Source organism: Bacillus rossius, chromosome 5 (assembly GCF_032445375.1).
Source record: "Bacillus rossius redtenbacheri isolate Brsri chromosome 5, Brsri_v3, whole genome shotgun sequence".
NCBI lineage: Eukaryota > Metazoa > Arthropoda > Insecta > Phasmatodea > Bacillidae > Bacillus > Bacillus rossius.
Genome location: NC_086333.1, coordinates 43,432,767 through 43,457,582, shown reverse-complemented (window position 1 = coordinate 43,457,582; position 24,816 = coordinate 43,432,767). Strand labels below are relative to the sequence as shown.

General features: G+C 36.6%; 1 protein-coding gene across 2 annotated transcripts in view; it reads left to right on the top strand.

Annotated features, from left to right (window-relative positions):
- The window catches only part of LOC134531744 (5'-AMP-activated protein kinase subunit gamma-2), an 810,162-nt gene that overhangs the window by 381,297 nt on the left and 404,049 nt on the right, over positions 1-24,816 (top strand). Inside the window, exons 4-5 of one of the 2 annotated variants that reach the window (XM_063367618.1) lie at positions 1,663-1,961; positions 8,463-8,675. In XM_063367618.1, the coding sequence (XP_063223688.1) occupies positions 1,663-1,961; positions 8,463-8,675 (512 nt within the window). Of the gene's footprint in view, positions 1-1,662; positions 1,962-8,462; positions 8,700-24,816 lie in introns of both variants that reach the window. The other variant, XM_063367616.1, reaches the window with a different exon arrangement.

The window sequence follows — 24,816 nt, the reverse complement described above, 5'->3', positions numbered from 1 at the left end:
ACTTCTTCCGCGCGGAGGGACTCCACGCACTATTTTTGCATGCAATTAAAAACTATTTTTTAATGATGCCAAAGAAGTATAACTTCTCACGCGCGTACCTAAGTACACGCACCCATTTTTTTGTTCTTACCAGAGTTCACAGTTATCAACACTCGCGGGACTCCATGCTTTTGTTTGCACATTTCGCCGAGGTAACAACCATTTAATTAGTTACGTGAGATTATCGAGTGTTTTTTCATCTCTAAATGAGCCCGGAAACATCATCTCCATGTGTATACTTCTATTAGGGGAGATCGGGCACCACGTTAGGGAAATCGGAAAAATATCTAGGTTGGTACAATTGGTTTTAAATGACTTTGTCATTTAGTTGTCCATATATGGTATTTATAATTATTTGACAATGACGAGTTTCTTTTTTCTCATTTGTTGATCTAAAATTTAACCGTCTAGTTGGGTTTGGAATTTTTTTTAAAGCGAAAAATAAGTACTCGGTTTTATTTTTGCGTCGTACACCTGTGAACATTAATTTTATATTTTCAAAAGTCGGTATTTTTGTGGCTCATAGTCTTTCCGGGCGTGGTTTCAAGGCCACTAATATTTTTGCACGAGTTATTTGTGTGGGCATAACTTATGATTTGAATTAAAAAAGAACAAAAGAAAACAAAGCAGAGTTATCCAGTGCTCAGTAACGAAAGGAAAGAACATTTTTCATCCAGCTGGATGCGAAGTCTGGTTTTGCCGCCAGACCAAAGATCATTTACTATGCCCAATGTGTTATTTTGTTATTTTTAAATTATTGTAAGTTACGGGCACCATAAAGTGCGCGCTCTTGCCTGTTGACGGTGTGCTCCCTGTGTGAGAGCGCGGGCGAGAGCCTGGTCAGGAAAGGGGTCATGGCTATCCTCTTAAGAAACTCATTAACCAGCTTCAAAAAAAAACGAATACGTGGCTCAATTTACGGCCAGTTAATAGAGTAAGTAACCTTTTCTTTGAACACAATCATAAGCACACAGAGAAAAAGGTTGGTTTGAATCAAACAAGTATTGGTTTACATATGGTAAAATAAATGTTTACTTAGTGGAACAAAATATATTGTTACCTTAACCAAACACGGTAAAGTAACAAAAAATGATTTGTCACACCTAACCAAATATATATATTTGAGTTGACAAAATCATTTTTTTTTTGGGTCAACAGAATCTTTCCTACTACAAAATATTTGTTTTGAATTAACAAAATATATTTATTTCGCCATGTACAAAACAAATATTTTTTTGAGGCAAACAAACCTTTCTCTCGGTGCAGTGGTACATAGTTCATAAGTGTCACGTTTTATTTAAAAATTTTAAAGTTTTGGATGGAAGCACTTGAAGGGCATCATGTTTTCGGAGGCCCGAAGGCCTTCGCACCCTCCTTCCGCCCCTCCCAAATGTGCGCCGTTTAAGAGTAGATTGGGAGTCTGCTTGCAGATCTGTATAGTCCAGAGCCCCGCCTTACTGAAGCTACCAGATCCAGAAAACATGCCCCCTCCACTACAGCACCCGCTGGGCTAGAAGAGTGGCTTCACAGGAACCTGGAGGCTGGAATCCCCAGGTGGAGGAGCTACGTCCGGGTAAGGGTTTGAAGGGCATCAGGTGGAGACGAGCGCGGCGTGTGCTGCAGGCACGTGGAGCATGGCGCAGTCCCGCCACCACCACCACCACCACCACGCCGCCCCCGCCGCCGCCGCGCCGCCGCCGCCCACGGGCTCCACCTCGTCCACGGCCAGCTCCACCAGCTCCTCCGACTCGCGGTCGCAGCGCCGCCGCTCCGGCGACGACGTGCTGGCGCAGGCGCAGGCGCAGTCGCCGTCGCGTAACCACGCCATCTTCGACGCCTTCCGGCCGCGCTCCAAGTCAGACGCGTCGCGCGCTAAGAAGCCCGGCGCCACCATCATCTCGCAGATGAAGAGCGTCGTGCAGGTACCCAACCCCTTCCGCCCGCGCGGGAAGCCTACAACCTTTGAATATATATACTCTATAGAAGTCGCGAGTGGATAGGATTTACTCTACGTTTTTTCAGAAGCGTATGATGAGCAGCTTGGGAACTTTACCGCATGCAGTGCGCTGCCGTAACGCCCTATATCGTCTTAGGTTGTTATTTACACGTTAGAGCGCAGCACTGTCGCCCGTTGTCATTCCCCCGCACCCCCCACCTATCAAGTTCGTTCAACGGGAGGGGGAAGGGTTGTTTGAAGAGTTGGACACTTGTCCGCCAGGGACCACCACAAGTCGATGCCCTAGAGATGGTGGCGATTGCGGCGGTGAATTAACCAACTACCTCAAAACCTGTATTAGAAATTTTAACCTGGGCTGGCGACTTCTATACAGTATATATATTCAAAGCTACAACTCATGTAGTTTCGGTTCCCTACCACGTTCGTGCAACTTCAAGTTTCTCTCAAAAATTGAAAATTAAAAAAAATAAAAATAAAAAATCGAAGGGTTGGGTTAGGTCAGGTCAGACACAACATGCTTTTTTTTTTTTTCATTGGAAACTTCCGATTTAGCGGCTGAAGTGGCGTTAGTACCAAAACGCAAAACTTCGGAAATCTTCGGAAATTCTTTCAGGGAACCGAAACCACGTGAGTTGTAGGCTTCCCGGAGCGGCTAGCCGCCCGCGACGAGCTGGCAGTCGCAGTGCCGCGACCGGCGCGGCCGAATACAAGAAGTAGACTCTGCTTATGATTTCCGTACCGTCGCTGTCGTGCCGCGCGGCGGAGAGCAAAACTGAAACCACACAGAACTAAAAATTATCTACTTGGTCAGTCTTAATGCCAAAAAAAACGAAATTTCGTTTTACGTTTGTGCACACTTTCACATTTGTAGTATGTGCCTTCAACTGTTTGTTAACGTTTATTTTTTTTTTAATTTTTAGCGTAGTTAACAGCGGAATTATTCATCTCTATCCGTTATCAACCCATATATAGCTTTCTTCCGTGTATCTAAAATAAACTTAATTTTTGTCTTGTGCATTTCAACTGTCAACGGGAATTGAAAAGGACCAACGCTGTTTTTGACTTCTTTCTATGTGGCATTTCATGGACGTATTTGGCTTGGGAAGTCTTGCCGACAGCCTAATAATTAGAGTTGGGTCTTGTTAATGCCGTTACATTGTGACCTGCGCTGTTAACTCTGTCGTACTGTTAACGCTGTAAGACGCCTAATCGAATTTGTCGTGTCGTTTTCGTCGTGGCATTGTGACTCCAGCTTAAGGAAACGTAGCACTAAGGCCTTTTTTACAATGAGACGGAAACGAAGACGGATATCCCGGAATATTTCACTGTCACCCATGCCGCTCCCGCAATGCACGGAAACGTAACAAATGGCAACGAATGAGATTCAATTCCAAGGTTCCGAAATATTAATTAAATTCTAATAAATAGTTAAACTTTTGGATCATAAAGCGGTCAAGATTAACATGTCTTATATTAATAACCACAAAGTAATAATAGAACATTAGATATTCTTGGACTTGGAACAAATTTTAACGTATTAAGAACATAAATAAACATGACTACCACCATAGCCCAAAAGCCATTGTAGATACTCCCGTTTCGTGATCTCCGTCTCAGCTTCCGTGTCATTGTTGAACGGGCGTAAGGTCGTTTTTATAAACTACGCAAGGAACGCAACGTTGCAATAACACAGCACGTAACCAATGCCAATGCAAAAAAGAAATAACTGTCGTTTGTAAAGCACGGAATTCGCAAGACGTCACTAACCCTACAACATGAAATTGTACACCAGTAGGAAACCCCCCCCCCCCCCCCCCCAATTCCAATTATTTTTCGTTCGGTAATGTTTATCATGAAATCATATGAAATGGTTAATAATTTGATTTAAAAGTTTTATTTCACTATGCGAAATTTAGTACTAACTGAAGTTGCCCGAGCTGAACATAGGGTGAAGGGGAATTTTTTCTTTCGAAATTGGATGTATACAGTAATCGTCTTCTTAATTTTATCGTCAATTGTGCAAATTTTATCAAGAGTTGCTCAAATTCTGAATGTATGGGAGGAAAAAAAAAGGGGGGGGGGGGGTGGAGCGGGAGGAAAGTATTGTTTCAAAATCTTATGTATTCTGTAGACTGTTTTTTCTTAAATTTGATGCGATTATTTCCCATTTTTTATTGTACATGAACTGTTCAAAATATCACCCAGAAGCGCCAAAAATCTGCTTTAAGGGGTAGTAATATTTCATGGGAGTAGTTATTTCTAAAATTCATGTAGCGAGGAAAAAAAGGGTAGATTTAACAGTAATTTTATTTTTTCAACATCAAGTGTGAACAATTTCATCAAGGAGTGAAAAATTCTGCTTAAAAGGGGTGGGAAAGGCGTTTTAAGAAATTTCATGTATTCAATAAACCTTTTTTTATACAAAAAATCAGATGTAAACTGTATTGACCATACTCTTTTGAACGTCAAGTGCGCATATGGAATTGTACCTGTACTATACTTTCAGGGGTGGGAAAGTTAGATGGGGGTGGTTTCTTGAGATATATGGATAATTTTATGGGGGAAAATTATAATTAAATGCAGACAGTAAATTTTTCCGTAACTTGAACATTGAATTTGCAAAATTTTATCTAGAAGTACCGTAATACTTCTTTAGGGGTAGTAAGGGAAATTATGGGGTGGTTTTTCGAAATCTTATGTAGACGGGGGATAGGAGAATTATTTTTTTATCGGACGTAGACGTAATTTTAACGCCAAGTGTGCAAAATTTCATAAAGAAATACCAACATCCTGTTTTAAGGGATCGGAAAGGGGTGTTGCCCCCCCGAGAACAACAAGTGAATTAAACCGAACGAACACACAAACTATGCTGATTTAGTCGTATTTATTTACAATTAAATCAAACACACAAAATTCACAATACCTATATCTTTGAACAACACATATTCATTTTTTATTATGTACAATCATTCTGTTATAACCAGGAATCGCTCTCGAATAAATACTTTTGACAAACAGAAAAGTAAAAAAAAAATTAGCATTACAAGCGATTAAAACTTTATAAAAATTTGAAATACTTTTTTAAAAATATCTGGTAAATATTTAGCTTTATCCACAGACTAATGTTATAACAGGACTTCCTAAAAGAAAACTGGCTCTTTTGATTGACGAGCATTAATGTTCAAAACACTAATACGTCTTGTTCGTGGGAGCCACATCAAACTTCAAGACATTTTTTTTTTTTAGTTTATAATTCTCTAAAAAATAAATATACCAGAAAAAAGTTAAATACACTGGAAAATTATCTCAAGGCAGCGACTGGAAATAATACTACACAATGTTGTTCAAGTGCCTCTTTAAACAAATAGTATATATATATATGTGAACATATTGCTACAATCATTAAACCCCCTCTGAAGCTAAGTATTTTCGTAGGTGGTCACTCGCCTCAAAGTCCTGCAGGAGACGTTCAATCCCGGGTCTGCGGCGAGTCGTTTTCCTTCGTCCACTCGCCCGCCGAGTAGCGCTCTCCTTCCCGCACAGCGCCCGACTCGGGACACTGCTGGCGGGAGCAGCTAGCAGGCAAGACTGGTCTACCAGTCTTGGCTAGCAGGCACTCCTCTTGAAGCGCCCCTGGAAGGCTAGACCACTTGTACTCCTCTGCAAGCGTGTCTTAGTCTCCGCCTGTGCACACTGGTTTACAACTGTCTTAGTTCGCGAACGAAATAAAACCACCAACACCATGTTGACATGGTGAAAGGGCCACGACGAGTCAACTGCACGATTATTCAACACAAAACTCGTTGATTATTTAGTTACTGTCGAAGTTTCGTACTGCTGTCTGTTGCCAGCCTGCCGTTTGTCAGCTTCGGCGCCGCTATTGGTGTGCTTGGCCCCTTTCTGTATCAACACTCTTGGGTTACTCTCTTTCTCACTACTCGCTCGACGAGTATAAAGTGTCGGCGAGTCTTTTGAAGTACCAGGTGCTATTCTGACTACCCAACGGTACCAAAATCCGATGAGCGAGTTAGTTACCTTCGTACAGGACTCACTCTCCGAAGGTAGTGACTTCCTTCCTAATGGCCGCTGGTGCTAAGTCAGAAATCATTAATAGGTAGAGTCTCTCTTACCCCCAATCTGCGGCTATGGCCAACATCGGGCATCGTCGTGGATTCCGGCAATATGGCGGCGCGTAGGATGACGGCGTGACGTCATTCTCTGCGTCTCCGCTTAGGATTTTCCGCTGCTTCTGTTGCTCTGCGGTTTTACTTTCTGTGGGCCCGCGGAGAGGTGTATGTGTACACGCAAGCACGCACGCACACACACCTACCTATACACCTACCTATACAAACACCTATACACACTCAGCAACTCGGCTCCCAGAACGATCGCGCCCCGAACAGAAGTATCACTCCGCGTCCAGAGTTAGGTCGAGGGGTCGCGAACAGTCTCGTACAGGAACTACTTGCTGGCAGAACCTCTCCTTCCTAGTTAGGCAACTCGAAATGCTCCATGTATGGCGGGTGGTCCATGTATGGCGGGTGGCAAGCACTAAGGGGTTAACATGATGCACAGTCGGAAAGTACAGACGAGAGTTGCGGGCGGCAACATTACACCCGCAGCAGGTGATTTCTGAAACCTTACGTGGACAGGAAGATGGGGGTTGGCTATTTTGAAATCAGATAAAGTAGTAAATTTCCTCTTGTTTTTAACATTAAGTGTGCGTAATTTTATTTATGTGTACCAACATTATGCTTTAAGAGATTAAAAAGTGTGTAAGGGATGGTTTTTCACAAGCTCATGTAGACAGTACCTTACACTTTTCCCTATATTATATGTTGTGCAGTATTTTAATTATTATTTGGAATATCATGTGTGTAAATTTTCATCACGAAGTTCCAAATTTTTGCCTTAAAAGAGTAGAAAAGGGGGATGGGCAAGTGTGAAGTTTCAACGCAATCGAATCAATGGTTTAGGAACACACACGGAACAAACATTAATTTATACATATATATATACCTAAATATATAGATTATGTTAGACTTGTGATTTAGTAATTAAACATATCTGAAAACTCAACTGGGTCTCCCTGGTGTCCGGGGCCCACCCTGCCCCCCCCCCCCCCCTCACCCTCACGACGACCCTGCTGGCACCACTTCCGCGAAGAAATACCAGGTAAAAAAATTACAAAAAATTACAAATAAAATTTGTTGTCTGTAAAGTCTGTTTACGGACGATAGTTTAACGTGACAACGTCATAAAAAACAGTGATAAAATGATTACATACTTTATTGAATAAAATTGAATAATTTTTATTGAATTATCACTATTTTGTATGGATACAAAGGAGTGAAATGAAATCTACGAGTTAATTGATAAATTTATTTATTTGCACTCATTAATTCAAATATGTTTATTACTTTAACGAACAGATTATTTTAACTAAAACTTTTATACATGTTTGCTATTTAACTTCTTCCAATCTGTGTTATTCTGTTAAGGATAGGACGATGATAGGAAAATTAGAAAAAGAATGAGAGTGTTTCAAGTTTAATGTGCCTCGAAAAAGTCAAATCGATGGTTGTTCCAATCGAGTGGAAAAGAGATAGATGCGGCGCAAACGTACAATGAGCGTAACGGGACAAAGCGTAACGGGACAGAGTCATCCTTTTTCGTGCGTGCAGCCGGCGTTAATCGATTTATTAGACGTCACGTCAAAAACTATAAAATGAACATTGCGTGTGCGACCGATCCTTAAGCATATTTATCAAAATTGTTGATTGAATGCAAACCAACACCGTATTAACTGTTTTTAAAATGATTTACATCCATCTTTCTTTCACAACTTCATTTATAGTCCTTATCTGTCATAGCTACTGCCGATATAAGGAGGGTCATTTTTATAAGTAACGAGACAAATCGAAGTAGCGCAAAAAACAGTTTATTTAATCAAAAACAAAATTTCTGTTGCTTTTAAACATAATTAATTGCCCCCCTCCCACCCCAACCAGAACACTTATATACTTGTCCGAAAGTTCCCTTAAGTTGCTTATGCCCCTGGCCTAAAATTCTTTCGGAGCCAAGTTGATTATATATATATCGTACTGCCAAAGTAATACGGCCACATGTCAAAAGTAGAAACTTTTAACACAATTAAACAATAGGCTATATTATTGCAATAACATGGTTAAATTTCAGACTTGTGTCCATCGCAACATCGTGTTTTGACCCGTTGTTTTTTCAAAATTCAGTTATGGCCTTAATTACATCGGTAAGATTGGCAGATGTTGTTTCCATTGGCGATCTTAACTCAATTCCACATTTTTTTTTTTTGAGATTTGGCTCGATTACTTTGACAGTGATATTATATATATATATATATATATATATATATATATATATATGTAATGGTGTAATGAATGAGGTGTTGTGGGTTGTAAGGAAAGGCGGTGGTTGTGCCCCGCAGCACTCGCTCATGTCAGCGCCGGCGGCCAGCCGCGGGTCCCCCGAGTCAGCGCACCACGGCCACGCGGGCGGCGGGGGGGACCCGCCGGCCCAGGCGGGGGGCAGGCCGCGCGCCGGGTCGGACGGCTCCAGCCGCGGCGCCGTCAGCAAGGTCATGGACATGTTCCGGCACCGCTCCCACAGCGCCGTCTCCGCCGAGGACAAGCGCAAAGCGGTAAGTCTACCGCACCCGAGCAAGGTAATGTTGGCACTTCTTACCTACCGACTCACAACTCACAACTCACAACTCACAACGATCCGCCAGGGTTCTCCCTTCCCCCCCCCCCCCTCCACCACTTCTTCGAAGCATTTCAGTTTTGGGGTTATGGTTCATAAACTATGCAACGAGCAAGGATTCAACACAACAAATGCAAGAAACCTACATGCAAGTGCAAGATACAAATTACCTTACAACTAGAAACCCCTTTATAGGCCCCGCCATCTGGGATTTTTTCCATCTTTTTTCGCTGCAGTCCTAATTTCGAACCATTTGTCCTAATTTTTTTTTTTTGTCGTATCAAGGCCTAGAATCATAACTCCTGGACCTCATTTATCTACCAACAGGTTCTAGTGTGTGAGCGCCGCTAGGTAATGATGACTTATTACCTCGCTTGGGCGACTACTACTATCATGGCAATCACACCAGTTCACAAGGGTTGACTCCCAGCAAGTTTCCAAAGCTAAGTCCTATGCCATGTCGAACCAAACAATTTAGCAAGGAAGATTTATTGCAAGCAGTATGAAGATATTTCAAATTGCAGTATGGTAAGGCCTAATTCCCCTTAAACTGTAAAAGAAAATTATAAATATGTTTGTTTAAAAGTATTGTTTGCTTTCATTGAGCGATATTTAGAGTGCATTGGAATAGGGTGATTAAAAGAAAATTGTTGACTTCTACACAGAAAACACCTCCATCTTTCGAAGTTTTTGGAATATTTCACTTCAAATGTAGAAGGTGGAAGTGCAAGCAGAAACACAGGAAGTTGAAATTCGGCCACTACTTCTTTTGAATTTTTGTGTCTTCTGTGATTTATAAATGTTGTTTAACTTTTTGCATCTTGGGGTTCTTGCATTCTTGTGTTCTTCTATAGTTTATAAACCTGGCCTTAAGTTTCTGTCCTACACACCATGTTGGTTATTTAATATTATTTGTTGTTACTAACATCATAAGGGTTATTCTTGTATGTCATGATAGCTCTCTCTTGCATTTTATTTTTCATGTACAAATTTTGTCCCCAGAGGATTACTTAATACTTAGTAAAAATCTCAAAATTTTAATACTTTTCTCATGTGTAGCATTTTACAGCTTTAAAAAAATAATTTCTTAATGAAACTAAAATGCAAACAATCTGACATGAAATAGCCCTTAATTGTATTGATGATGAGAAAATTAAATAAACAGTATAATGTGTGGGACCAAAGATTATGGATGGAGATACAGAAACTCAAAAACACTTTCTTGGATCAAACTGTTTTCAGGTCATAATTATTAAACCTTTATGATTTATAATTTAACTTTTTTAAGGTATAGCACACAATTTTTTAAGATTGACTTCAACTGTAGTATTGTCAAAGTCACTATATTACAGGCTCAGGGAATTGATTAATGTGTGCTTTATGCCTTAACGAAAGTTACTTTAAAATTAATAAACTTAAAAAAAATTGCATTCTTAAAATTATGTTGTATATAGCATCTTTCATTTATTATCCATCAACCTTAAGCAAACATTTTAGGTCTGTAATAAAACCATAGTTAACAGCAAAATTTATTACTACAGTTTATTTGAGGAAAGTTCATTTATTTAAGTTGGACAGTTTTTACACATTTTCATATTAAAATGTATACATACATTTTGTACATCAAGCAATGGTGGAGTTTTGATTAAATGCATGTAATAACTGCCTATTTTTATGTGAGATGAGACAAATATTTCTCTTAAGAGGTTAAATAATACCTTGTGGCAGTGCTGCAAGATTTCAATGGGCACGCCACTGAAGGTCAGCACAAATGTGCATGATAATGTGTCATTATCATGAAAAGGTTTTCTGCACATATTGACAGCTTATTGGCAGCCAAAACTTTCTTGTTGATTTTCTGTTGACAGAAATATTTGTTTTCACGTGCTGTTATATTTTCATTTTTAAAAGTGTTTATGCACGCTGAATATTTTTATACTTGAAAATACGCTTTTGTAGTCTAAAGACTACCCTTTGTCACATTCTATTTATGACAAAGAAAATTTTCAATTATTATATCATCAGATTTTTTCTGTATCATCTCATGGGCATATACTTGTTGCCCTCACAGTTATCTCTAAATTATACCTCCAACTACTACCTGTTCTGTTTGAGATATTTTAATTGGAAAACAGTTAATACATTTGTGGTTAAGCATAATGGGCTTGCAGCATTCTCCAAATTTTGTTTTAGTGATAAATAGAAAGAAGCATTTGAATGGCCACCATACTTACGCACCACCTAATAGTTTTTTTCTTAGGACATGTATAAGCATTGATATAATACATAAATATAAATACAGCAATGGTGTAATATTTTTTAAATATATCTTGGGTATTCATGTGGTTACTGTAACCAGTCAGATGATAAAGGTAAACATGTTTATGTCCAACATTCTCAGTTTATGGATTACCAAAATCCAGACTCCGAAGTCTACACATTTCGGAAATTGGATTAGTATCACTATTAGAGTTTGGATTTCTCTAGTTCTTTCAACATTTGTCTGCAGTAAAAAAAGAAAATTATGTATCCTTGGAACTTTTACGTACTAATTTGAGTAAGGCTTATGCAGGAGGAGTGTGAAATCGACAAACTATGGCTGTAGGTTCACCACATCAACGTAAGACTTATGGTTTAAAGTGCTTTCCAAGGATAATATGTATTTAAATTTTAAGTTATTGTAAATAATAGAGAAAGTTTTTAAGATGAAACACTGAACATCTGGACTATTTTTAATTGAATGAAGTTCTTCAACCACTGTAAATTTGGTCACTGTCGCAATATTATTTTGTTGAAATTGGGGTAGCAACAGGCCACAAAAATATTTGGAAGGTGTAGTTTTGACGTATACCAGCCTTGGGAAGCACTTTAGACCATAAGTCATATGGAAGTTTTCAACTTAACTGTTGTGAGTAACGAGCAGTCAAAGTTTGTCTGTCGAATTCAGACTTGCTCTGCACAAGTTGAAGCACACTTTACGATGCTGTGAGTTTATACATACATCCTGTTGTGATGTTTTAACACTGAAGACCATAAATTAGGTCATGAAATCTTTTTTTTAATACATTATAAGTAATGTATGATCATTAAAGGTATAAGTAATGTATGACCATTAAAGACATGAATTTAGGTTTCTTCTATGTTTACTCAAGCCTGAGTTCTCAAAGTATAATGGCATGTTGGCTGTCTATGCCATAAGATTTCTTAATTTCCATAGCAAGTAGTTGTAATATTTAGAATGCAATGTTAAAGCCAGTTTGTTTAGTGTTCTCTGTTGTAGATAGTAATTCCATGCAAATTTCTAAAAGGATGTTGAGGTTCATGCTTTTATTTCAGTAAAAGATAATAATAATAATAAAACTTATAATAGGGACACACACATTCTCTCACCACATTACATTGTTCACTTGAGATAATTTTTTTTCATTCTTCTAATATCCTTCTAGATGAATTTAGTCATAGCAATAGTTTGGTGGAAGCAGGATTGGACTTGCGTGAATTTTTCTGGTAGATCTAAGGCTTCTAGATCACTAATAGCAACTTTAAATCATACTGTGTGCTGAAAAAGTTTTACATTATAACATTTAATTGAGTTTTGTATGAGTAATGGGCTATGGTGGTATAAGCATCTGTTTTGACAGATGAACAAATAATTTGCGAATAGTTGGAGCTCAAATTCCTCACCTCCATACACATACCATTTTCTTCTGTCAATCACGTTTTAATTTCCTTTCATTAAGTGTGACTGAAAAGTTGATCGCAGCAAAACTCAATGATTATAATTTATTTATTAACTAAGCACCAGCCAACAGACATAGTCCAAAAATAGGCTGATACTAAAAAATATAAAAACAAATAGACAAACAACACAATCACAGAAAAAAAATGAATGATGATGGATAACAAATGTGAAGGGAAGAAGTGGAATTTAAAGCTATAATCTACAAAACAAATTACAAAATACATACAGTTAAACTTAAAAAATACCAAAGGAAATAACTACTACTAAAATAAAAATGGTATACAAGGTAATACACAATTAAATTATATTCATGGTGTTTTTCTGAATATCATCTGTAGAAATTATAATTTATATTATTAAAAGCAAAATATGTATGCTTATAAATGTAAAAGTTAGTGACATTAGCTGCACTAAAGGCTGATAGAGTAGTAATACTAATAATAATACACATTTAATGTGGTGTTCTGTAGATAAAATATTTAGACAGTTTCTGAAATGTTATTTAATGAAAGTCAAAATAAATAGCTCGATTTCCAGCATGGCACATCTTAACTAGGAAATAAAAGGTCCATCAAAGAGGTTTGGAACACACTGTAGGGTAGCAGATGGAGGTTGCTTCGATCCCATAAGGCAGTGTCGACAGCCACACATTCGCAGTGATGTCACCTGCAGCTCCTAAGCTCGAGCAGCATCAACAAATTCCTCTTGTAGATATTCTTCGTCAGTTTGCTGACTTAAATATTATAGATAAAGGCAATTGCATTTTAACTGAAGTTTAACATGCAGGTTAGGTTTTTTGAATAATATTTATTACTAATTTTGAAACAAAATTTTAATTCACTACTAGAATGATAGTAACTGGCTATTTTTTTTTATAAGTGGATGGATTTATATTTTATATTAAATCATTTTGCTATTATAATTCACAGATTGAAAACAAGAAAAGACTTTTTCTCTTAAAATAAGGTTTTTTTTTTTATCCTACCTTTGCTGTGAATATATCAATACATGAAAACAGTAATAAAACACACATGTACGACCTTCTGCAATCAATATCACTGTTTAAGTCAATTTTTATGATAACATATAATTTTTCATTACACATATATGTGAAAAAGTTAGTGATTATGTGATTATTTTGATTTACCTAATGCATTACCAAAACAAACAACTTCAAGTTCCGTAGGTATACCTACAACTGTATATGTAGAAGACCCTAAATATATATATATTTCTTACATATTTCAACTTTTTTCAAGGTTATCAAATCACATTGCACATGGTTTGTCCAAGTTTAAATGTATTAACTGTTTTTATATTTTGTGGCATGTACCCTGAAGTATTTATTGCATAAAAATATAACTTAACTCTTAATGGTTTTGACGTAAGTGAATGTTGTTTTACAGTTCGTAAAAAATGTATATGCAATTTTTTTCAAATCAGTCTACATCTTCATGAATGGTTTCAACTGTGACAATGAAAACACGAGAAGATTTATGTTATTTTATTGCACTGAAAATTTGATTTCTGATTTTTATGTGGATAAATTGGCTTCACATAATCACAATGGTGAAATGTGCAATAGTAAATTCAATATAATTTTCTTTTCAAAGTTCTATTGAACATAATTTAGAGATTTTTTTTTGTCTCCCACCTTTATTTCAAAAAAATATATAATTAGTATTATCGGTTAGACCAGAAAGTTTATGTTCAACTTGTGGTTAGTTATGAATGACAGAAAATCGAAATTATTTGATACTTTAACTAGATAAATTCCTTGATATATGTTTAAACAGTGTATATATAAAAATAGGCCTGGTAATTTTTTTAAGACACTAAATACACATTATTTTTTAATATTTTTCTTCTTTTGTAATGACCTTTTACTTAATATAAGACATACATTTCATTTTTAGATGTATCCTTACATTCAGTTATAACTTATGACTAAAAAAATGATATATAATTTATATAGTTTCTTTGTGACTGATGAGTTATAGTAACAATTTCTGTTTAACAGTGGTGATTGTAAACATGTCTGAAGTAACACTTTTTGTTTACTTATGGTGATTGAAAGATGTCTATGCTCTATGGACTAATGCTTGAGGGAACTCTTCTTATTGCCAGTAAATAAAAGCTACAAGAACTTCAATTTTGTTGATTCAGAATTATTACTTATTATTTTTAATACATTTCTCTTAAATTTTTAATACAATGCAATTTAATTTAATGCCAACATTGCATTGTGAGTTTGTTGTAGACAGTTTTTGCATGCTTAGAAATGGGCACATTTTAATTGGCACCTGTTGTAGTTATTCATAGTGCATGGTAAATATTATCACCTGTGTTTACTTCCTCTGCTATAATTTACTGTTGCACAGTCTCTCCTGGTTGTGTGGAAGTATGTTTTTTAATAAGACGTATCGCACATCATTAGACTTGCAGATTGTTTATGTAGAAATCATAGAATCATAGAATGTTTGTGCACACAAGTAAAATGCTGCACTAAGTTATGTACTTATATGACATTCTTTCCTCTTAAGATTCTTTTTAGCTATTTTACAGTTGCATAAATCATGAAACTGAAGTTTTAACATCCATTGGTTTATATTACAAAACCCTTAAAAAATATAAACTGAAAATAAATATTTGCAATCATTTTTGTTAAAGGCTAGTTAAGAATGTATTGAAATAATCATAAATTTTTAGATTAAAATGAAGGAAAAAAGTTGTGGAAAATTCTAGAGTATCTAAAATAAGCATTTAGAACTGTTTTTGTGTACTTTGTTGCTTATAAGAAAAAAAAAAAAGCAGTGTATAGTTAAGTTTTGTGACAGACATATCAATTTGGAAAAGCTGTGTAAAACATTTTTATTTTATTTTATTATGTTATGGAATTTCAAACTGTTAGTCTCACAAAGTCTGATTTTTGTAACTTTTCAATGACTTTAGTGTTGTCAGCGAGCACTAAACCTAACCACTTAACATACTTCCTAAGCTAGTACAGTGCTTTGTTCTGTATCTTTTATACGCTTCTAATATCATTAATGTTTGTAATGTATATTCAATTTGTACAATATATACTTGTCAGTGATCAAGATATTTTACATAGTTCTTTCAACTGCAACTATGTATGTATAACATTTTATTATTAATGACAAGAGTAATAATTTCCAGTGATATAATAAGAATTTGCCTTTGCCTTACGTGAGATAATACAAATTCTGTAGAGCACAAATGAGTAAAAACCCACATGATAAAACAAATGATGTTTACCTAAGAATGATTCTTCTGAAAACCTAGTAAAAAAAAAGGCAGAAGTGAAAACAAAAAGTACAAAAAAAAATGGACATCCACAAATAATGAATATTGGTGTTTTGTTAACAAAATAATAAAAGAACACAAATTGCTATTCTAGGAAATCATCTTAAGTGTAGTTCATACTATTGCAGTTTTTGTGAGATTTTTTTACCAGCAGATAATTGGTACCCAAAATTCAAAAATATTATAATTATTCAAATACTGTGCACCATATATTGTGTTGATTGCATCATGATCACATACGTAATAGTAGTTAATTCTATAGCTGGGTAATGTATACAATTAAACCTGTCCAATCTCCGTTTCAAATGTTTCTTCACAATACTGTGAAACTGCTGAAAGAAATGATCTCGCAGGCAGGTAAAACTGAGCCTTCGAATAGTCGGATACAGTTATCAATGGTATGGAAATACACATTTATTGTTTGATGATCAGTAGTTTTGTTTACCTGTAATGGTAACTGATAATAAAAACTTGCAATTCATTGACTGAGGTGGTGAGAGATTATCAGTTGTAATCTGGAATATCATTACGAAACATTTTTCTATAGATAATAATTTTCTAGTACTTTGTTGTTTACAAGTTTCTAAATGTTAACAGTTTTACTTAATCAAGGCCAGGAGAAAAAAAGAGTGCCAGTATTAATTGGCTTTCAAACAATTCAGTCTTTAAATGTTGACAGATCAGTTTGTAGTCATGAACTAGAAGTGTTCCCTAGTGCATAAGGTACATTACATTTAATTGATCTTGGTCATCTTGTTGATAAGATTTTTAGATAGTTTCATCCATTTAGGTACTGATTGTCGTTGCCGCTTTTTCCAACAAAATGTTTGGTTTAAGAGTTTTTGCAGCATTTCAACAATTATGTTAACTGAATTTTTATTTGTATGTTCCATTGAGTTCTGGCCATTTTTTTTTAAACAATCATAACATAAATAATTACAAATATATCTCTTCATGTTTGTGTATATTGGAATTATTTGTTAATAACTTTAAATCTAAGCTGTTACAGGTCTAACGACTATGTATACTGATAAAAAAATCATTAGGCATAAAAGGTCTGTATATTGCATATACCATATACATCAAACATAAGGACCGGTTATTGACATCATTAAAAATTAAAATATATAGTGTTTTTTTTGCTCTTCTCTGTTTTGTCATTACTCAAAACTAGAGAACAGATTTCCATGTAACTTTTTATTTTGTTAGTAAGATCTTTGGTAAACTTACACACACTAGTGGATCATTCAAAATTCCACCCCTAAGAAAGTGAAAAGGGGCAAATATGGTTGTATTTTAATAACATTCCTCCACAAAGTTAATCAAGTGGCCATTAAGATATTGGGTATGAATATTAAACAAACCAAAACCTCCATCTCCTTTTACCAATTCCTGAAAGGGTTAAGTTTGTTTTAATGAAGAAAAAATTTTAAATCATATCTCTTAGATTGAGAGATTAAATCCTGAACATGGGTAATGTATATGAAGAGGTATGAAGCAAAATATTTCATTTTCAAAATATGGCAGTTGTGAGGGTAAGTTTGGTTTTGCGTTGAGTTTGGTTTCATAGTAAATATCCAGTGACAGGTAAGATACTCAGCATAATTAATAGGTACCTATGCATAACATACTGTAATATTTGCTATTGTTTTTATAAATTCTACTACAATGGGGGTGCGATGGGTACTTTTGATGTTAAAAAATGTATTTCTGAAGCAAATATAAATAAATTGATAAATTAATTATTAATTGAGCAAAAATAAAATACATTAAGAAAACAGCGAGATTTAGTTAATTTTTCAGAATTATATCATTAAAGGTGAGCAAATTGGGTAGGTTAGATTTTACTAACAAAATATATATATATTACCGAATTTTGTAACTAGGAATGTTGGTAACATAATTGCAAACCTGTGTCCAATATTTTATGGAATAACACTTACAAGGAATGGGAAGAGTTAATTTTGTCTAATAAAGTGATTCATATACGTGAACTTACTAAAACAAGAGGTAAGAAGCTGGACGTAATTACCGGTTATGTGTTTTGCTCGGGTAATATTTTTCTCGCTCTGCGGAAGGCGGCGGAGGACCACCGCAGAATCACCTCGCCTGGTACGCCCTAGTCACGCCACGGCCATCGTCGTGTTTGTGGCTGGGAATTAAAACTGGCTTGCGGGATGATCTCCCCTAAATAATAATTAAACGTGTGTGTGTGTGTGTATGTGTATGTATGTGTATGTATATATATATATATATATATATATATATATATATATATATATACACACATACAGGGGCGCAACAACTAAATTTCCAAAGGGGGGGGCGATATACATTTTTATAAAGAATCATCGATCCCCCCTATTGAAGCGGGGGGTCCGGGGGTCCTCCCCCGGGAAAATTTGTATTTCAAGGTGGAAAATGGTGCTATTTTAGCAGTTTTATAATCTAAAAATTGATTACACAGCACTTTCTTTGCCCCCATTTCAAGGTTTCAGAGGGGAGGCAAAATACCCGTGCCCCTCCCCCCCCCCAACCTGATGTTGCGCCCCTGTATATATATATACACACACACCTATATATACACCTATAAATACACCTATATATACACACACACCTATACACATCAATATATACACCTATATATAACTATATATATATATACACCTATATATACCTATATATATTTAAACCCGCTTTTAACATCACTACTGACAATCCAACCATAAAACGTCTAGTTTTACCGCTGAGAAGTCCCATAGTGGAACACTGCACTACGTAAAACGTTTTGCGCGCAAAAGAGGCGCAATTGAGCTTCGCCCTCATTCTCACATGACACAAACACACTCAACAGGAAGCTACGTCCCAAACCCACTGAATGACGATTTCGTGGCGAGAAAAATGCGCGAGTAGGCGCGTTGGCCTTGCAGCTCGAAGAGTGAATCGATCGATTCTCAACGAGCGCGAGAAACATCGTTCACCCTTCCGCAAAAGGTTGCGCGTGAAAGGCCATTTTCAGTTACGTAAACTAGCGAAAAGCGTGGCTTTGTGAGGGCTCACGAGCGTGTTCTAACGCCCGTCTAGAACAGTGAATTACTTCAGGTTGTTGGCGCTGTCGCGCTTCTGTGGGGCTTCGGACATGTTCGCACATTCTTCTCTCTACGTAGCCCAGGGAGCGCTACGGCTCCAACACCGTCCTTAACGTGATCACTGGCCGATGGCGTATTTCATTGCTTGTAAATATTAACCGGTTTGTTTAATAAAAATGTTATATTTATTACATGAATATTAAATAAATACGTTATATAGTAATTTCATATAATAGGAATATTTGTTAATGTAGGTATGGATATTATCTTTTTCTGAAATAAAGAACTTTTATTTTTTATATATTTAATAAAAATATGTAAGTAGGTACAAATTTATAAAGCACTAAATTATTATGCTAATTGTGTATAGGTATTTAAATTCCGGTATCCTGTCATTAGACAAAAAAATTTACACATGTTCAAAATTTTGGAAAAGTTTAATTTTTCATTTTACAAATAATACTTGGAAAAAATATGATTTATCAATTAATTTATATAAAAAAACTACTGCTTATATAAATAATTTATTTAAAAATAATTTCCAGACATCTTTTTAAAATTTATTAAAACTTTAAATTCATAATGCAAATTTTTTCTTGTCTCCTACATTTTAACATATATGAATTTGTAATATTTCTAAATCTATCCTAGGGAAATCTTCTATTTAATGCTAATCCTTTAAATGTATCTATTCTTGAAAATTGGCATATGTTAAACCAATAGAAGTTTATTTTCTCTCCAATATCTACGACAGATATATCTAAAGTTCAACTTTGCGACTTAAGAATTGTAATTGCTAAAGCTAATTGTAATGGAAATTGTTTCCTGGAACTATAAGTATTTCCAATTTTGCATCGGTATGCCCTATTAATCCTTGTAATTCCGAACAGATGGCGTAAGTAATAGTCTAGTTAATACAATATTACACATCGATATGGCCTTTTAATTCTAAAATTTTCAACAGATAGCATTATTAATGTAATATTCTAGTTAATAAAGTCTTACAAATCGCTGTTTTTTTAAAAATATTTGTTTACAAAAATAATGGTAAGATAACACATCTAGACATGACTTGAAATTACTATGTTGCATTTCAAATCTAGAGGTGTAATAGTTTTCTTTTTTCGTTAAGTATATCACACAAAATTTACGGATTGTAGAATAGTGACTAAAGAAAACTACTTGTTGTTACCATGTTGCGATGTACAGAAAATTATCTATCTGGTTTTTTGTTTCATGGTCCATAGACCCCGTAAGCATTGTCTACTAAAAGGTATATTTGCATAACTATATCACTTTTTTTATGGACATAACTGTCGTAATTTTAACAAATTACTTCTGACGAATACCTATAATATAGCGATGGTGAACCTCGCTTAAGTTCGTTAATGGGTCAAACTGACCAAGGAGTAAAAAAGAGGATTTAAAAAAAACAGAATAATTGCTAAACCGCTTAATATAAAAAATTCCTGCATACTTATCAAGTTATTAATTGTATTCTTTGATCACATCATTATTTCGGTTTAGATTACGGTGTGTGTGAAAAGGAGTTAAACAATCCATAGTGCTTATTTACTTCGTTAGGCAATTGTATTTGGAGACATCGGTGACCAGTAAAAAAGGCGCCGGTTGAAGCTTCGCTCGCTGGGGTAAAGTGAAAGGCGTAGTCAGTTACATTGATCGAGTCTGGGAGCAGCGAGTGAACTTGCTAGCGCGAAGTTAAACGAGAGTTTGTACTGTAACTGTACAAACACGTTTCACTCTTGTTAGAAATCTGGGCTGTAGCTTATGTCGACGCAATTGCCTGTATCATTTTATTGATGTGCTCCATGCGAACTTTTTTTCCTTGTGAAAACCAAGCACTCGAATATGTAGTTAATTTTGACGTGAATACGTCTTTAAAATCGCTTCCATAGTGGGAGGCAATTCAAAAAACGAATGATAACAAAATCGGGGCGATGCAGTTTGGTGTTGCAGCTACATATCTATCATATCCATCCAAAATTGAATTACACCACTGGATAGCTAAAATTTCAAAGAATTCGTTACGCTAAGTGAGGACTGTGCTGCATCGCGCGCGGGGGAGAGGGGAGCTCCGCTATTTTGAGGTATTTATGCTGCGTTTCGATATTTTCATTTAATATAACTTTTGACTCTGAGAAGCTACGACGTTCTTTTAAGTTTTAATCGCCAGCTCTCATCAAAATCTATCAATTGCATATATAAAACACTAGCTGCCCGACCCGGCTTCGCACGGCTATACTAATGGACAAAAATTAAGCCACATCTCCCATTTACAGTAATGGTAAATAAAAAAAATTCAGTGAAAAATTATTACAATGCTGTATAATGTATTGGGAGAGAAAATGAAAAGCACCGATGGTTTCCCGACTCGTGCACGCAACGTACAACTTATGTACCCGTACTTCGCTACGGCAGTCAACAGACAGATCACTCTTGCGCCGCTCATTATACATGCCCCTCCTTGTGGGTACGCCACTGCCGCGCGATGCCCGTTGCCATGGAGACGCAGAAGGCATGAACAATGCAAAATCCTGTTCTCATGCATTCAAAGTACCCACTGTTGCCTGGTTTTAACCACCCATGGGATCTAATTTTCGGAAAATGTCATCCTGCGTAACATAAGGAATATTACTGTGAAGTTTCTAGTCTGTAAAATATATATATATATATACTTGAAAAAAAAGGGCAATAAAAACAAATTAAACACAGAGAGAGAGAAAAAATACTTTAGGTTTGCGATTTAAAGTAATAAAAGGTATTTAAATACTAATTGAACTCTTATGAGGGTACTGATTGCTTCGTTGTTAATATCACACGGGTGTTTTTTACTTGTATGGGAAAATTAAGAATGATAAGGCATCCAGTGCGTGGCAACAATGTTAATAGGCAATATGAAATAAACTTCTAGCGCCTGCGGCATTGTCAAACACACTTCGTAGTTGTACTGCATGTTGTATCTAACCCCCTCCAACGCATTTGATTCTAAATTGGAGTTTTAGTAAGGATCCCTAATGTTATTGATAATATAATATAGCCTATAGCCTTCCTCGATAAATGTACTATCCAACACTGAAAGAATTTTTCAAATCTGACCAGTGGTTCCTGAGATTAGCGCGTTCAAACAAACAAACAAACTCTTCAGCTTTATAATATTAGTATAGATTAGTGTAAAATAGTTACAGTGAATATATATAAACCTGTTACATACACGTATTCACGTACAACACACGGCCGTGTCCATGACACAACCACGCCCAATTTTTTTTAAAATTGATCTTCTTTGCTAAGGGAGCTACAATTTTCGAGCATTACGAAAATTCCGATCGCATAGGGGAGGTAGAGGAGGAGAGTGCGTCAGTGGCGACGCCACTCCAACGCATGCACTAGCGGTCGAATGGGAAGACGACAAGGATAAGGGGGTGAATGTACGTAGCGTAACGGCCGTAGAAGGCAGGGGAGAGGTAAAAATGGCGCAGCAGTGATGCTACGGAATTCTCCCGACGCTTAGTGTGTTTGTCTACTCCTCAGTTATATATTTTTTACATTTGATATCAAGCACGCATCCTTATTATTCTCAATTATTGTTTACTAAAAATAAAATAACTCTTAATTTATCTCACTATACCTAATGAGCAAGAAGTTTCAATTTTGTCGCGCGTGGACTCCACGCGCACACTTTTTTTTTTTAATTACAAAACATCTGGGGTGTCTTAGCTCTCCCCAGCTGCAGTGTAGTACTTGAAACACCAAGGATATTTTTCTTTCCTTTTTGCTACTTCGATATAACATTTATTTTATCAACAAGCTGGCTAAGATACTATGTTAAATGTTTTTGGGAATATAATTATTTTTATATGTAATAACTAGGGACCGGAAAAATTCGCGGATTCAATGACCTCTAGGATAGCCTCCATTATCCTCTGCACATCTCAAGTAAACACGCGTGTTCATTGGGCACTAAAATGTGAGGCGTCTCCACTGAGTAGCTTGTGATTCGACGCTTCTTTAGTCGATAGTCTCTCATTGGCCCAGAGAGCTCCAGTTAAACTGCGGGCCAATAGCAGAACCAGCAGAATTGTACACATGTTTGAATTTCAGCCTATCGCGAAATTAATCCGCGAATTTTTCCGGACTCTAGTAATAACCAATCTCAAAATCCTAAAATCAGTTACAGATTATTTTAGAAATTATAGACTTTTAGAAATATAATGTGAACCCCCTCTGTTCCTCTGACCGTTCATGATGTTGCGTACACCAATGGTCGTGACAGTTTCGATCGCCAACTCTCGCGACAGTTACTATCGTGGGAATCCTTCTTTTCACAGACGAGAGAGCCAAACGCCCGGTCGTGCATCTTCGGGTTTTTTTTTTTGTTCATTGTAAATAAATATGGCGGTGTTGATAAAAGGATACTAATGGTCAATTAGGTTAGGTTAGCTACATTATAAATACTTTTAAAACATTGTGGACGGTTGATTTTGGTTAGGATAGCTACATAAAAGATACGGGGAAAAAAAAGCATGAACTTCGGGGAACTTCGGGGTTTTGGCTCTCTCGTCTGTGAAAAGAAGGCTTCCCTTACTATCGTGACGTCGCACGAGACGTCGCTGCTTGGGGGCGCCCCCCTCCTCCCCCTTGTTATCGCGGGGCGCGCGCGGCTAATCAGGCCGGCCCGTCTGTGCGCTAGGCACTAGGCGGCCTCAGTCGGCGGCTTGCGTCCGTGGCGTGCGCACCCGCCTCCCGTCTACAGTCCGACCGCGCTCCCTCTTCGCCGGTCCCCGCCCGCCTGCTCGTGCGTGGCGCGATCGCGCGCGGTTCGGGGCTAGTGGAACCGGTCGCCGGTATTTGACGTGTTGCGAGTGCCTTTTTTAAAAAATTCTGAACATCACATTTTGGCGAATTAAAAATAATTTAGGTATACAACTATTATTTTCAATCTGGCATAAAGAGGCCGAAAACAATACTAATAGGACTACGTAGAAGTTTTATTTGCGAAAGTATACTTAAGCAAATTAACGTCAATTGACTCTTAACAAAGTAAGTATTAACCTTCGGAATGTGTCGCTTTGACGGCCGAACCCTTTTTTTTTTTTTAAATGGCAACATAACTGTTTATTCGTGACTGCAACATATTTGCTTCTTATAGGGGATGTAAATACACTAAGCTAAACTTTTTTTTTTTTTAGCCACAATGTAATTTGCGTTGGTGGCGACAAAGTTTTATTTGAGTGGCAATTGTTTTGCATTTTACTTGGGCAAATAATAGCTGTGACAATTGAACGTTTCATTTTTTTTGTTTGGAGTAAGCTAACTACTAAAAATTTACACAATGCATATTTTGGTTTGCTTTTAAATAACGATAATTGTGTGTTTCACACGAACCCCAAATTGGCAATGATTTTAGACGTTAAATTGCTAGGCAGATACCAACCTAACACGTGTGACCTGGGCTTTCAAAATTGTTGAGTTGCCTCGAGACGGCTGCAGACTTACCGATGGCCATAGAGCGAAGCGTGCCGCGGTGGTCACACTGCCTGCACAAACACACTCAGTCGCTGGGCAGTTTTTTAAACGTTGCTGGGGCGAAATATTCGCGATGTTGATTTCAGAAATGAGATGGCAGAAATTATGTACATCTTTATATTTAGGGGTAAATATACCTGGTAAAATGTTACATTGAAATCCCCCCCCCCCCCCCCCCAAACCCCACTTTAATTATTCTCGAAACCATAGTATGGAAAATATTCGAAAATACTAGTTTTGAAATAGGAACCTTTTTTATTTGTTTTAAACCTTCAAATCTTTGAGTTTAATTTTACTATTCATTTGCGCATTCGCCACATTTTTGTAATGTCAGCAAAACACGACTGTAGCCATGCCGCTAACGTTTCCCATTAAGG